At 37.5% G+C, this 16,790-nt stretch overlaps 1 protein-coding gene across 3 annotated transcripts in view; it reads left to right on the top strand.

Annotated features, from left to right (window-relative positions):
• The window catches only part of ptpra (protein tyrosine phosphatase receptor type A), a 47,150-nt gene that overhangs the window by 2,618 nt on the left and 27,742 nt on the right, over positions 1-16,790 (top strand). For all 3 annotated transcript variants that reach the window (XM_059328570.1, XM_059328569.1, XM_059328568.1), the window contains exon 2: positions 16,388-16,434. In XM_059328570.1, coding sequence (XP_059184553.1) covers positions 16,414-16,434 — 21 coding nt within the window. In that variant the 5' untranslated portion in view covers positions 16,388-16,413. The remainder of the gene's footprint in view (positions 1-16,387; positions 16,435-16,790) is intronic.

Genomic DNA, 16,790 nt, shown 5'->3' with positions numbered 1-16,790 from the left:
TTCTAAAACTTTTGACCGGTAGTGTATGTCTGCCTGGAGCTTGACTCACCAAGTCTGGACCGTTTCACTGAGCTGCAGCACCGGTATATCCACCAGTGCATTTCCACAACACGCTGTCCACTTGGCAGAGGTCACCATGTCATGTTAGGAGCATCCAAGTGCAAAAATACAGCTGCAACTCCTGCAAGCTTATGTGACTCCTCTGTGTGTGTGTGTGTGTGTGTGTGTGTGTGTGTGTGTGTGTGTACCTTGACCTCTGTTTGTCAGGCCTGGACACGTTTCTCAAAATGCTGTTGAACCATCCCTGGTTGTTAAGCAGCCACATCTCAGGAAAGTCGGGCTGGGAAAAAAAAAGTCATAGCTGTTATCATCTTGCTCTGTCCATATCTTCTGCAGCCTATTTTAAGAAAAATGAGTTATTTCTGTCTTGGGATCCTGAAAGGGTTTTAGCAGAGGAGCTTCAGCGATCCTCACACACTTCATGATTGGCCTAGATTCTAAAAATAAAGTATAGCTTGAAATCGCCTCGTTGAAACTTTGCGTGAAGTTTCGATGGGTGGGATCTTTGAAATTGCCTCCGTGTTGTGAAATATCACAATTTCAGGCAAGCTGACACAACATTATGAGTTGTCCTTTTGGGTGGGGCAGCAGGAGGTATATTTTAGTTTCCACCTGTGGGCCTACGTGTTTTACTGTCGAAGAGCACTGTAATTCTGCCTCTAACAGGATAAACACCGCTGCTTTTAGAGGATTATGAGACATTATGGGGCTTAATTTCAGCTATGTCATATGTCATTTGGCCTCAATTACATTTATTTCACAATACAGGAAATTAACCTGTGTGATCACGAACCATTCATAAACCCTATAAGTTGCCCGACTGGGAAGACTTCATCCAGTCATCCAGCTTTGTTCTGTCCCTCTGTAGATGCAGAGTAGTAATTATGTAATCCCTTAGAACTAGTGAGTAAATCTTTGTTTTACATCCTCCTGATGTGGGATGATTGATGTTTCTGGTTCACCACAGTAGTGATGGAGATTCATCATAGTTTATTTATGTCCAGTGGACTTGAAAGACAAGGTTGGATTTTGTATTTAAGTATTATAGATGTGTGAAAAGTTTCTTGTGATCTTGTTGCAAGCTCACATGTGATCCAGGTGAACAAAAAAAACTCCTGTTACTTCCTTATTTCTTCATTAGAGTTCGTTAGACCAGTAGTTCTCAACCTTTTTGAGTCGCGACCCCCAATGTAACATGTTGTCCGCGACCCTCGCTCACTGAACACAATCTCACAGATCACCCAAAAAAGAAACAAAATGACCAAAAAAAGAGACAAAATGACTAAAAAAAGAGACAAAATGACTAAAAAAGACACAAAATCACCAAAAAAAGACACAAAATCACCAAAAAAAGACACAAAATGACCAAAAAAGACACAAAATGACCAAAAAAAGACACAAAATCACCAAAAAAGACACAAAATCACCAAAAAAAGACACAAAATGACAAGAAAGGCACAAAATGACAAGAAAGGCACAAATTGACCACAAAAGAATAACAAAAAGACACAAAATGACCCAAAAGAGATACAAAACGACCAAAAAAAGACACAAATTGACCACAAAATGATCAAAAAAGACACAAAATGACAAAAAAGACACAAAATGACAAAAAAAAGACACAAAATGACAAAAAGGCACAAATTGACCACAAAATGATAACAAAAAGACACAAAATGACCCAAAAGAGATACAAAACAACCAAAAAAAGACACAAAATGACCAAAAAAGACTAAAACACATTAACACATGAACACTTTAACACAGTGGAGACAGAGCTGACTTCCAAAATGATTTGGCGACCCCCAGAAATCATCTCGCGACCCCAAGGTTGAGAATAGCTGCTTTAGACTGCTATGCTGTCACAATAAGGTGGGCTCATGGCACTAAATATTAGAGTTGTGAATGAAGGGGAGGCGAGTTTGGCTGAAACTGTGTTTTAAAGGAATACGGCAGCAGCGTTACTTGTCCAGACTTGGACGGACTCACAGTACGCCCGCGCAAGGCTGAGACTCTAGTGGCAGAAGTGTAATAATAAATAGAGCAAGACTGATATTTTTATTGGCTAAATGATAATGCAGAAAACAATGCTTAGGCTGATTTAGAAAGCAGAGCACTGGAAAAAATAAAGGGTTCTCCAATAGGTGGCTGAGAAACGAAACCAAACACACAACTCTGTTCTTCCCAAATAATAACATGAATTATCCTTTAGTATAATTATTTGTTTAACCCATTGACGCCTAAAACTTCCTGTAAAACCTCTGGGCGATTTTAAAATAAGCCCCTAAAACCTGAAGTTTTTCTGGAAATTCAACAGAAGTGTCAACGCTTCTACTAAATAATAGATTTTTCAGCCTCTGTAGCAGATAGAAATGAAATTCAAAAAGTATTTGAGAGCTTATACAAATACTACAAAACGACGTAAACGCTTTCCAGGCTTCAATGGGTTAAGAAAGCTGCATTCTGGGTACCCTTTGCAGAGTCACATCAGTGCACAATCCACAGAGAAAAGGTCATTTTTAATTTTGGCTCAAAGATTCATCATGGTGGCTACCATCTTAAAAGTTCCCCTTCAGTCGGACCCTAGTTTTAAAAAGAGAGATTTTGGCAAAAACTGCTTGTGTTTGGGAAGCAATGAACATATGACTTGATAAATCAGACTTAGGGGTGTGCCATATCTTATCGTTCACGATAATATCGATATATTTTTTTATGGTTAAAAAAAATGCATATCATGATATTGGCAACATTCCTACTTCTTGATGTAGTGGCGTAAGGTTGACACTTACACAATTGACTATACCGAGCTGCCCTCCAAACACACTGCTGCTTTATGCATTTCATTAGCCACAAGCTAACATTAACTAACAATTAAAGTTGTTTTAATCACAAAAAGCTACTTACTCTCTGTCGCTAAACACATGCAGCTTTCAAAATAAGAGCACGGTGTGTTAACAGAATCCACCACAGAACTTACAAGAAGACCGTCAAAATAAGATGCCTTAAATAAAACATATACAAGAACCTTTATTTCCTTTACAAAATGTCATTAAAATTTGCCCCGGGAACCCCTAAATGGTTAATTTTATTATTTGCTCATACTCAAGAGTCAATTTTTTAGTATTTGGCAACTGTTGAGATTTGCACTTCACACTACATTTTAGATTTTTATTTATTTATACAGACTAAAAAAAATCATATTTTCTATATATTTTTAAGTGTTTGGTAATATTGCCAAGAATATCGTTATTGCAAAAATAGCCTGAAATATTGACTTGGATTAAATAAAAAATGTGTTGTTTGAGAGTTTGATGTGATATAGTTTCGCTGCTGTCAAACCTGGCCTCCATTAACTTCACTTCATTGAGGATTTACTATGTTTTGGGATTCTCTGTCCATTGTGGAAGCATGTGAAAAAGGTTTTCATTAGGAGTTCCAACCAACAGTGGGTGAGAAATGAATAAACAAATTGTCATTTTAAGTGTGAGGTATTCCTCTAACACACTTACACATAAAGGATTACACCAGGCAGTGCCTCTTTACTTTAACTCAGTGTATATACATTCTTTGTTACCTATACACACTGTCTTTGCAGTGGAGACAGTGATGTTAATGTTGCCACTACTCACCCTATATCTTCTCATTTTGTTAAGGAAAAGCAGAGATTGTGAGCAAAATTAGATTAGATTTGACTTAATTAATCCCACAGCGGGGAAATTTCTTTGTTACAGCCGCAGAAAATCACACAATTTTAAGATAAGTTAAAAAACAATCTAAGAAAAGACATTTAACAATATATAAAATATACAAAATAATAATAATATACTATATACAATAATATACTATTGTCGTGTTATTGTCTTTTAGTCAGTTTGTCCTCTTGGAGAAAAACTCTGATGTGCTTTTTAAACAATGCTTTCACAGCCGAGGTCAAACTGAAGTCAGATTCAAAACCACTTGTGAGCCGTAGTTATAAATATTTAGATTTGCCCTTGGCATCGGCCTTCGAGCCAGCAAGACCTTTCTTGCCCTGCTGTGAAAAATGTCAAAAGAACATGTTAGCAAGCTTGAGTAGTCTTTGAATGCACCACCTAGAGATGGGCGTGGAGGAAAGGGGATTTCGAAGAAGCACTGTCATGGCGCTGCTGTGAAGTCCCAGATGATTGTCTCTTCATCTTGAAGGACTTCTTATCTTCTAGATCAGTAGTTCTCAATCTTTTTGAGTCGCGACCCCCAATTTAACATGCATGTTGTCAGGGACCCCCGCTCACTGAACACAATCTCACACGCACAGTTCAGATCACCCAAAAAAAGAAACAAAATGACCAAAAAAAGACAAAATTACCAAAAAAAGGAAACACAATTACCAAAAAAGACACAAAATGACCAGAAAAGACACAAAATGACAAAAAAAGACAAAATTACCAAAAAAAGGAAACACAATTACCAAAAAAGACACAAAATGACCAGAAAAGACACAAAATGACAAAAAAAGACACAATTACCAAAAAAGACAAAATGATAAAAGACACAAAATGACTAAAAAATAGACACAAATTGACCAGAAAAGACACAAAATGACAAAAAAAGACAAAATTACCAAAAAAGACACAAAATGATAATAAAGAGACAAAATGACACAAAATGACTAAAAAATAGACACAAAATTATCAAAAAAAGGAAACAAAATGACCAAAAAAGACACAAATTGACCAGAAAAGACAAAATGATTAAAAAAAAGGACATTAAGTGACCAAAAAGACTAAAACACATTAACACATGAATACTTTAACACAGTGGAGACAGAGCTGACTTCCAAAATGATTTGGCGACCCCCAGAAATCATCTCGCGACCCCAATTGGGGTCGGGACCCCAAGGTTGAGAACAGCTGTTCTAGAGGAAGAGGAGAGAATGAATGCAGCAGGATGGTCACTACTGATGGAGAACTTTGACTTTGGGTCCCCATTGTTCAAAACTTAAATGACCAAAGCAAAGATGGAAAGTGTGGCAGAGATACTAAGCAGTGCCTAATCTACCTTCTCTAAGCCAGTCTGGATATCATGTTAAAGGTTTCAATACAGTGATGGAATGTACATGGTCGCTCATAACGGGGCCCATTTCTCAATCACAAGCCCACAGCACACTGCTTACTGCAGGGCTACTGAGGCCACACCCCCTAGCTGCACTGTGCATTCCTCAATCACATGTTCATTTCACCATTTATTTACATTTTGAATGGGATTATTTTGAGGTAGAGGGGCTCTTGTCATTGAACATTTTGAGTGGGACTTTTGGGGAGTTTTTTTTTGGGGGGGGGGGTCATTTTACTTGGGGTCGTGGATGGGGTATTTAACTCAACACTCGTGTTTTTGTTGTTCAATGAAAGAATTGATCAGTAAAAGAATTATTAACTTTAACTTGATTAAGTTCTGCTTGTAAATAAATCTGTTGAAATGGCATGTTCTTAGATTTTTCCCCAGCTAAACTTCCCATGGAAAGTTTCTTGAAATTTACCGGATATGTTCCACCCCTTTGCAACCCTAGTGTCCTAGTCTTAATTAACTAAGATGTGTAGGACTTTTTTGTTTTTGCCATGATATTGGAAGTGGTATCGGGTATTGTTGGTTTTTTTTCTAGTATTGTATAAAGTTTAAAATGTGGATATTGTGACAATCTTGGCTTAAATGTGGCGCAAACAGCAGCAGCTCTATAAGTCTAAAATGTCAGGAAATGTAAAACAGGCATTGGCCCGAGGAATAAGCAGAAAAACCCTCATGCCAGCTTTGAGGGCTTGAAAGTTTTCATTACTCTGTGCTGCAGACATGTTTCAGTCAGTATCAAAAAGTATTAATGTTTGATGCCCAGCCTCAGCTGCACGCTGCATGTAGAAATCAGTTTTGGTACTTTAAGTTTCATGTGGCAGAAGTGATAATGAATCGGGTTTCATTGTGGCCCCTTGAGCCGGCCGTTTGGCCCCACACCATGCTTCAAGGTCACAGTGGCTTCTGTGGGGAGGCCATGCTTTGCGCCTCCACATCCTCTCTGTGTCCAATGTGGGAAAGCTTGAGAGGCCCCTGGCATGGTCTGTGAGAAACCCCACAATGAAGCAGACACAGAGCAGAGCTCCACTGACTCACCACTTTCACTCAATGAAACAAGTGAGTTTTCTTGATCCTTCCAGCCCGATGGAACCAAATCATCATTACTGGCTTAATAACAGACACAGCGGTCACTCTTGCCTGTATGATTAGCCAGGATAGTAATCCCTGGCTTCTTTCCGTCTTTTCATCAAGTCACCAGCCCGTGAATGAAGCCAACAGGAACACAAACCACACCAGCAGGGAGTAGTATCCCTCAGAAAGGGAAGTCCAGAGGATTGTGGCTGTTGTATGTGGCACTGGGGACATATAATCTGTGGTCTGTTTCAGGGCAAGAGTCCTCGCGGCCCTGGGTTAGGCCTACTTCAGTCTCCCGTGAAGAGAAGCATTCACAGTATTCCTGTTGCCCCGGACCCCCCCTCCCTTCTCTCAAGACATAGAAACAGTATTAATATGCCATGAATGGAGACAGACAGACAAGCATTATCTGGCGCTGCAGCGGCGAGAGAAGCAGGATGCCTTGTAGAAAGCCAGAGGGAAATTTTTCTCTGCATGAATGGTAAAGTCCCCTTGACCACCACTGCTGGTGTCATGTCAGCAAGGCCTGCAGGGTTTGTGTCTGTTGGTTTTCCAGCTCACTCATTTGCCTTGGGGGCATCTTCTTTGAATTATAAATGAGATTTGTTGATTTTAAGAATAATACTTGAGGATTCCTGCAGTGTTAGTGGTTGTGTCTGTTTGGCCGCAATCAAACAACACATATATAAACTGAGGAAACAGCTGCAACTATAAAGAATTATAGTCAAGTATTTCCTTCCTCCATCCTTTTGTAAACTCCGTCTTCATCTTGAGCTTTTCATTAATTCATGTCCGTGCAGGCTGAAAAGACACTCATTACTTCATCTCGGTTCGCAGGTAAATTCAAAAGCATGGGTGAAATACACACAAACCTGAGTGGGAACTCAACATATTAAATCACTACCTTGCATTGATCTGAACGTGTTGGCCTTTGGTTGTCATGGCGATGTAATTGGACTTCCTTTATATCCTACCTATAAGTGTTCCTTTCACTGTGTGAATGAAATGGCATGGGAACAGCCCAGCCCTTTCACAACTGTGTGATTGCACTCCTATGAGGTCTGCAGTTGGCCACAGGCAGAGAGGCAACTGTCTTCATTAGTTGGTCGCGCTCACCACTTGAATGCACATTATGCATGGAGCTCTGCTCCGCGGCACTGAGTTCAGCAAACATAACCTCAACAACATAGGAGGTTTTACAATTCAATATGCTGTTTTCTGAATAAATGGTAAATGGACCTGCACTTATATAGCGCTTTTTCTAGTCGCTTTGCGACCACTCAAAGCGCTTTACACTACAGACTGCGCTCATTCACCCTTTCACACACACATTCATACTGGTGGCAGAGGCTACCCTAAATGGTCCCACCTGCCACCATTGGGAATTCATTCACACACCGATGAACACAGCATCAGGAGCAATCTGGGGTTCAGTATCTTGCTCAAGGATACTTCGACATGTAGGCTGCCATGGTCAGGGATCGAACCACCAACCCTTCGGTTGGGGGCCAACCAACTACTTTCAGTAGCTTGAAATGTGACGTTAGCGCAGCACAAGAGACTGGCAGGCCGCCACAGTCTAGGTAATTAATAGGAAATCCTTACGCCACTATGTCAAGAAGTAGGGCATGTTGCCAATATCGTGAAATGCATTTTTTTTTACCCATTAAAAAAATATACCGGTATAATCGTGAACAATACGATATGGCACACCCCTATAACGGATGCTTTTATTTTGAAAGAGACTTGATCCTGTCAAGCTTAAAGCTAAACAAAAACATCCAAGAAAGCAGGTCGCAGTAGCCGGTCCCAGTACTGACTGCTAGAAGTGTCAAACCGAAGACAGGCTCCTGTTGTAGCCTTCCAACAGCACCATTCATCTTGTTGTTCTTGTTGTTTGAAAATGCCGGTTTCCCGCCTTTCTCCGTTTATTATGACATAATTGGTAACCCACTGAAACGACTCATATCACCACCTAGTGTTTAGGAGGAAGACAATTTCCCATCAATTATTAAATTTTCTCAGTTGCATGTAAACTAGGACAAGGACAGAAGTCCAATAAGACGCCCAAATCGAATTTTAAGCACACTGCAAAAAAAGAAAAGTTGGGTGAACTCAAAATTTCAAGGCAACAAACTTCGATAAAATTTTAAGTTGGACAATTAAACTAAATATTTTAAGTTTTGTTTTTGAGTTTGCTCAACTCTGAATTCTGATTTTTGTCAACTCAACTGTAAGTTGTACTAACTTATAATTTTACATTGTAATAACTTTTAATTCTTACATCTGCTAACTTCTGCAATGTGCTGAATTGGCACGATTGTAATGCTGCTATGAAATGTCAGCTAATGTTGCGACCACAATTTTGAGTTAGCATTGATACGCTAATGGCTACTCTTGTAGCTGTAACAAGCAGCGCCGCTAGCATCAGTTAGCCGCTAGCTTTCGCTAATGAATTTCACCGCTTTCCTGCATTTCCCAACAAAGAAATCAGATTTATCAGAACTTTTGTCCCTTGTTTTGAACCCCAACTTAAAGATATAAGTAACAACAACTCACCAACTTGTTTTTGAGCAGACAACTGGCTTCCTTTGTTGTGCTAACTTACATTATTGCCCTAAATGTCAATAATTTATATTTCCAAGTTTTAGCAACTTAAATCACTATTTTAGGCCAAAAAATACAAGTTGGCTTTTTTGCAGTGCATAGCTCGATTAAACTGTGCATGTAAACGCACTGAGTGAGGTTCATGTTCCAGGTAGAGTTAACGGGTGATGTAATATGAAGGATAAGCATTGTTGCTATAGTTATACACAGTTTAGCATAACTCATTTAGTTTGTTACTCATTTGGATTGTCACAGTGTCATTCAAGTTGGTGCAGTACTTTCTGATACTGTAAATAAACCTATAATGATACAAAGTGGAAATACAGTACAGAAAAAGACATCATAGTCATTGAAAAGCAAGCAAATGTCCTGTCACACTTGTGTTGTGTGTTCCTTATTCCCTCCAGTCAAATTATTGATTTTTGTTGCTTGTTGCTCTTCAACGTTTTAAGAGAGCTGTGGTGGTTTTGCACTCCGCCATAGGCCAGCTCATCCCAGTGGATCGCTCTATGTGCTCGTCCTTGTCTGAAAAATATTCACATGGTTGCACAAAACAAGGCCAAAGTCAGGAGAGCGTGAGTAGCATGACTACCTTCGAGTACATTCATTCACTAATAGATAGGCATGTGCGTGTTTCTTCTGCAGGGAATAGCGTGATGAAACTGTTAGAAAGATATTTACTCTCCTTCTTTTTCCCTCTTTTTTTTTATTTTTTTTACATTTGGCTTGTATCACTACAACGAGCAGGAGGCTGGATTCAAAGAAAACAGACAAAAGATGAAAAGTGCTTTATGAATTGAGTCTGTTTATGAAACATGAGACGAAATCAATGAAAGAAGGTTTTTCTTTCAGTTTGTTCTTTTGAGAAGAAGGTTGTCTCGGTCTGTCAATAAATGTGTTGCAAGAGCAAACTGAAAATGTTTATTAGACATCGAAGGAACATTCTTAGAGCCTGATCAGGACATTTAAGAGGAGTGATTTACTTAAAGGTTATTGTCCTGTATAATAATGTACTTACACATACAACCAAATAATTGGAAACGGTTTATTTATCTCAATGTCTCCTGCATCCTCCATCACCCAGTCTCTTTTTTTTTAACCCATAAGAACCCAGACCCAGTTATCCATAAAGGAAAGTTATGGGGGATATATCATCATATTCCAAGTGAACCACGCAGAACATATTTATGATGTGGGGTTTTTTTGTCATTCTGTGTCTTTTTTTTGTAATTTTGTGCGGGGTTTTGTGTCTTTTTTAAGTAAATTAGTTTTTTTCTGTCATTTTGTGTCTTTTTTTTTGTCATTTTGTGTCTTTTTTTTAAGTAATTTAGTGTTTTTTTCAGTCATTTTGTGTCTTTTTTGGTCATTTTGTGTCTCTTTTTTAGTAATTTTGTGTCTTTTTTAAGTAATTTAGTTTTTTTCTGTCATTTTGTGTCCTTTTTTTGTAATTTTGTGTCTTTTTTGGTCATTTTGTGTCTTTTTAAGTCATTTTGTCTGTCTTTTTTGTGTCTTTTTTTAAGTCATTTAGATTTTTTGGTCATTTTGATACTGCCTCCAGCGGCCCCCAGGTAATTTGAGTTTGAGACCCCTGCTCTAGAATATTTAAAGTGTTTGTTACATGGGTGTCACCGTGGGTTCTTATGGGTTAATAGAGAACAGTGACGGCACAAAACCTAAAAGTGGCACAAATAGAAGCACTTGCCCGGTACCTCTTAAATTAATGATGTCCTCTACCAACACATAAGTCTTTTGAAAAAGAATTGCATGCATTTGCACACACACACTGTGAGACTGCTGCTTCTCAGGAGGCCAAAACACATTAAGATGCATCTCTGGGGAGACATTCTCCCGTGTCCACAGTCTCTAGATAAAAACCTCTCGGGCTCCTGCAGCATCTGTGAAGTGAAGGTTAGCAACAGCAGCACCGGCTTATATCACTTACACCAACACAGCGACACGTCATCCAGCCTCTGGATGGCACGCAGAAAACAATGAGTCATGCTTCATTAAGAAAAGGTCACCCAAAAAAAAAAAAGCTTGTTGATGGGAACATACCTAGTTTACCTAATTTAGCCTAATACACATGCCAGATGCCTTGTAATGCTAACAGTCCTAATCACTGAGAGTGGCCATTATAGCTGAGTCACTGCTTTTAATGAGAAGTGGAGGGGAGGACATTAGAGGTAAGGGATTTAGGGTTGAGATGTAGTTTTTAGGTTTGCATGGGATTTATTTTATGTATTAATGAGCCAGGGGAAAGAAAGGAAGCAACATGCACTTTGATTTATGACGTAAAGCAGGGGAGTCAAACTCTGGCCCGCGGGCCAAATTTGGCCCGCAGTGTAATTTTATTTGGCCCGCGAGGCAATACCAAATTATTATATAATTATTGTACTATAAAAGCTGACCTGCCAGTATTATACAACGCATTTACCGCTAATACTACAAATCCCACAATGCCCTGCTGTTGTTTTGGCGCGTCAATCAGGACAGGACCCAGAAACGCTCCTCTGTGACAGTCGTCATAGCAACCTCAAGCTACAGCTGTCTCCCAGCTACCCCTTCCCAAAAATGGAGAAAAGAAAGGCAGAATTTATTAACCTGTTGAAAAAGTTTATTTTGATATTTAAATCAGAAGGATGCAAATAGAAAAGAGGCATATGATTTTTATTTAACTAATGACATTGATGTGTTTTTTATTTTAAATTTGATTTTGCATGTCTGCACTATTTAGTTATATATTGTATGTTTATAAGCGTTGCTGGTTCCATATTTAATGTTAAAGCAAAACATGTTTGGTATATATTAAAAGGTTTATTTGTTCAATGTTGGCCCGCGATTTTATTCAAGTTTTTTTTTTTCCCATTGTGTATTTGAGTTTGACATCCCTGCTGTAAAGGGATAGTTTGGATCATGTATGACTTATTTAGATAGTTATAGGTAATTATTAGAGATGCCAATTTCCAATATTTTTGACAGATGAGCAGTCTGCCGACCTCCATCTACTGTAGATAGTACACTAGCTAAAAGCACCTCAATAAACCCCAGTGCAAAAACTCTGAATATATCCCTTTAACAGAAGTCTGGACTAACTATAGATACAGAGACATAATGCAACTTTACTGCTTTTTTGCCACCTCCAGAATTTAAATGTTTGATATATAAATTTTAAATACTGTTTAGCCAGGATAACAATGTACCTGCATCTCATTGACTGTTAAAAGTGCCATGGCTGTATAAAGGCTGTTTTTCTGTTCTTGGGGATGTTTAGACATAATTAGAGCTGCAACAGTTTTGGTAGGGCTGTACTAAATAGTTCAATCATAACTTTGCCATTTTAATGCTGCACAGCTTTCTATTCTGTTTAAAGACAGTACTTCTGCATAGTTGTAGGTGTAGGATTGCAGCAACATAACTGACAAGTTATATTTATTAAAGAATATTGATTTAATAAAAGTGAATACCCTTATTTAATCCAATTAATGTATTTTAATGAAACTGTAGATTTAATTGGAGTTGTATAGGTTGAATATCTATAAAATATGAGATATGATATGAGAGAACTAGCTTCAAATTTAAGAAAATTACATTTGGTAGAACCTTAAATACTGCAAAAGACTTAGTTTTCTATAGAAAAATTACAAAATTCTCTAATTCCAGCTTCTCATATGTGAAAATGAGCAGGTCATTAGTCATTGACAGGCGTAAAGTGGACAAAATGGCATTTGATGACATCATCTTGGGCTTTAGATAACTGGGTGGACATTTCGGACCATTTTCATCATTATATAAATGAATGAGTTAATTTAGAAAATAATCAGCAGATTAATCAATAAGGTAAAAATAATAAATAGTATACCGCACGCTAACTGAATTCAGTTAGCCAGCTTTAAGGTAGAGTATGGAAGATGATTAGAGCCAGGTCGGAGAAAATATAATGAGAGGAGGATTTTTTTTTTTTTCACTTTGCAGTTCGAGATAAAGTCAATGACAAAAAAAAGTCCAAATGTCGAGGATAAAGTGAACTTTTTGAATTCAGTAAAGTTGGAAAGATAATTACGGATTGTTGTTCCCCAGTTATTAAATCATCAGAGGAACATTGTTTTAGAGAAACGACACTTCATTTAGGTAGACTCCAAGCTACAACCTGATTTTCATCAATGTCATAAAATTAGCAATAGCCACAATATTTAAAGGTGTCGTAATACTAAAATCTCCCTGTACATAAATGAGATATTCTTGGTAGGCTACCAAAACTATTGTTGTGAGAAAATCAGCTTTTTATGTCATTTATATGATTTTTTTTTTTTTAGAAAGATATTAGACTAATTGAGGAAAATCAAGTTATAGTCTGCAGTTTACTTTACCAAACTCAAAAAGTTGACGTTATTCTCGACATTTCATCTTTTTTCTCGACATTGTATTTCGACTTTATTCTCGTCATTTGGACTTTTTTGTGCATAACACCCACACAGGATAGATTAATTAAAAGGTGCAATAAAACGGACATGTGCAATATAATTGATATGTGCAAAACACTCAATTTACCTCATGTATAAATTATAGCATTTTAAGTAGCCATTTATTTATTTTATACTTATTTATTACATCACATGTCCTTGTTCTTGTTTTTGTCCTTGTTTAGCATTTTTAAAATGTTTTTACTCATGTTGTTTTGTGTTATGATTGTCATAACTATGCACCTTATGCAGTGGCACTTTCAATTTCGTTGTATAGTGAACTATATAATGACAATAAAGACTATTTGATTTGATTTGATTGATTTGATTTAATGAAAAAAAACTTCCTTATTATTTTGTTCTCCTACTTGGCCCTAATCCTCTTCTGCAGTAGAGAGACATTTACTCTTGACAAATTTAAAAACATGTCTATGTATAGGTTTTTCATTAAAGTGTGTCAAAAGAAACCATTCCAAAATACCAGTAGTGTGTACCAGAAAGGTCTTTGTAGCTTAACAATTGTACTAAAATCTGTGAACATGTTTTCTTGGATTTTTCCACTGTCCATTTTTCTGAAGGCATGACACTTTTTTTGGGGGGGGGGGCAGCCCTTTGCTGGCTCGATGGATGGTTGATGGAGAGAAAAAGAGGGATAGCAACAATTGGATTTGTAGGTTAATAGCATCGTCATTGACAACATAACTTGCTCATCATGCCCCATTTCAGCCTGCAGTCAGAGACAAACAGCTCTCTGCTGAAACCAGAGTGTAAGTACTGCAATGAATGAGCTTATGTCCAAAACAGCAGAAGATTGGCAACTGGCACTATTGGAGCTGTTAGCGCCCAATTTATCCTCTGCCCACTGATCCAATAATCCCTGATGTAAAGCATCAGTTTGTGTGTGGTAGCCCTGCTGTGTTTGGCTCAAGTATCCCTGTAAGCAGAGGCAGACGGCTGGATTATTCCAGGGTCAGGACCACGGGATTAGGTCCAGGGATTATCACAGGGAGACAACAGCCTTGTTGGCCTCTGGGATTATAGCAAAGACTGAGAGTCCACCCCTTTCTCCAAGTCTGTCTATCCTCCCTCCACTTGTCATCCCCATATCAGTGGGTGACCAGAGTCCTAAGTGCTGATTTGCTGTCACTGCTGGAATTTAAATGTGACACTAATCCTGTTTTGGTCATGCTCCTGGTGATGAATGCATCACATTTAACACACATAGTAGCACATTTGTAAGACGAAAAGCCTGTTGCAACCAAAAAAACAGATGGTTTAACCCATTGAAGCCTGGAAAGCGTTTACGTCATTTTGTAGTATTTTGTATAAGCTTTCATGAATTTCATTTCTATCTGCTACAGAGGCTGACAAATCTATTATTTAGTAGAAGAGTTCACACTTTTTTTTCCAGAATTTTTCCAGAATTTCCAGAAAATTAGAGGCTTATTTTAAAATCGCCCAGCGGTTTTTCAGGCCTCAATGGGTTAAGGCAGGGGTGTCAAACTCTGGCCCGCGGGCCAAATTTGGCCTGCAGTATAATTATATTTGGCCCAGAAAGGCAATACCAAATTATTATTTTCATACAGCGCAAATAATACTACAAATCCCAGAATGCTCTGCTGGTGTTTTGGCTTGAACACAGTAGATCAGTGTGTAGCAAACTGAGCAACAATTAAAGTTGTCTTTATGCACTTTTTCTTGCTAGCCCAAGGCTTGAATGGTTGCACATTCATTGAAGGATATTATTATTAGTCATTTGGTTTATTATTGTTATTTTATCCTTACATTTATTTTTAGCCTGTGGAAAAAGATTACTGTTAAATTTAAATTTAAAGAAGGCCGCATATAAAATAAAGGGACATACGATTTTTATTTAAATTTTAATTAAGAAATGAATGCCATTGATGTGTTTGTTTGTTTTATTTGATATTAAGTTTTGCATGTTTGCAATATTAAGTTATATCAAGCTTTGCTTGTTCCATTTCGTTTGAACTTGTTTAGGTCAATTTTTTCAATAAATATCAATGTTGGCCCGCGACTTTGTCCAAGTTTAAAATTTTGGCCCACTGTGTATTTGAGTTTGACACCACTGCTTTAAGGCTTAATTTATTGCAGAATTATTATTTTTTTCTCCAATTTTAACTAGCGTCTATAACCTCGACTTCCTTCAGTGCTGGAAATCCTTGAAAAACTTGGATTTTTGTGTTTTTAAGGGTTTTTTGAATTAGCTGCTTAAAAGTTTTGGTTATATGGGAAACATTTAGAAACATGAAACGTTGTGTTTAAATTTGTCACCCCTATGTAAAATACTGTCACAAAACATACTTTTGTATTGCAATAACATCTTATTTAATATGACATAAGTGAAATAATTGGTATACTCTATTATATCTACTGTACTGTATATTGAATTTGTCTTTGGAAAATGTGTAGGGACCCTGATAATCGAACTATGATTTAATTTCTAATTTGAACAACCAGATTTGTTAAAATGTAATGATATGAGCATATCAGCATGGTATGATTCCACTGAAAATTTCCAAATAATATAGAAGTATTTCCAAGTCCTAATAAAAAATGAAGGGAAAATACTTGGTGAGCTGTCTGTCTTCACACCTGTGTCTCTGAATAGACCACATATTTCTGTCTGCGCGTCTCAGAATAACGCTGTCCTGAATTATTCATTTTGACTGATCTTGAAAAACATTTTGCAAGGAGTAGGATTTAGGAAATAAATTATATATATTTGGAGACTTTTAAAGCACAAAAACATATTCAGGGTTCCATCATCAGGGAAATCATTGAAAGTGCGATATCTTTGAAAAATGCTTGGATTTTGAATTAGGTGCTTGAAAGTTACATAAGATGCCAAATTCACTTACAACACATTTTAAACATGAATCTTTGTTGTGTTTGAATCCGTCACCCTGTAAAACATTGTCATGAAACATAAGTATGCTTGTTTATAGCTTAATAACATCAAATGTGATGTGATCAAGAGGTGAAATAAGCTCTGAAATGCTTGAAAAGTGCTTGAATTTGTCTTTGAACCGTGAATAATGCTGTCCGTGTGTGTCTTCTAGGACCACGCTGTGCGAATGAGTGATTGATGCCAACTTCGCTTCTTCAGGTAAGCGTCATTAGTCACACACTGCCTAACCTTATGGTGCCTTATTTTAAATGTAAGAGTATTACCTCCCAAAAATGAGCATGTGGGATTGGGATAGAAGATTACAAAAATATATTGTGGATTATACCAGCTGTTCTCAACCTTGGGGTCGCGAGATGATTTCTGGGGGTCGCCAAATCATTTTGGAAGTCAGCTCTGTCTCCACTGTGTTAAAGTGTTGATGTGTTTTAGTCTTTTTGGTCATTTAATGTCTTTTTTTGTAATTTTGTGTCTTTTTTGGTCATTTTGTGTCTTTTTTGGTTATTTTGTTTCCTTTTTTTGGTCATTTTGTGTCTTTTTTTAGTCATTTTGTGTCT

The sequence above is a fragment of the Centropristis striata genome, chromosome 3 (assembly GCF_030273125.1).
Source record: "Centropristis striata isolate RG_2023a ecotype Rhode Island chromosome 3, C.striata_1.0, whole genome shotgun sequence".
NCBI classification, from domain to species: domain Eukaryota; kingdom Metazoa; phylum Chordata; class Actinopteri; order Perciformes; family Serranidae; genus Centropristis; species Centropristis striata.
Note: the sequence above shows the minus strand (reverse complement) of the source record. Positions and strands in the feature narration are given on the sequence as shown.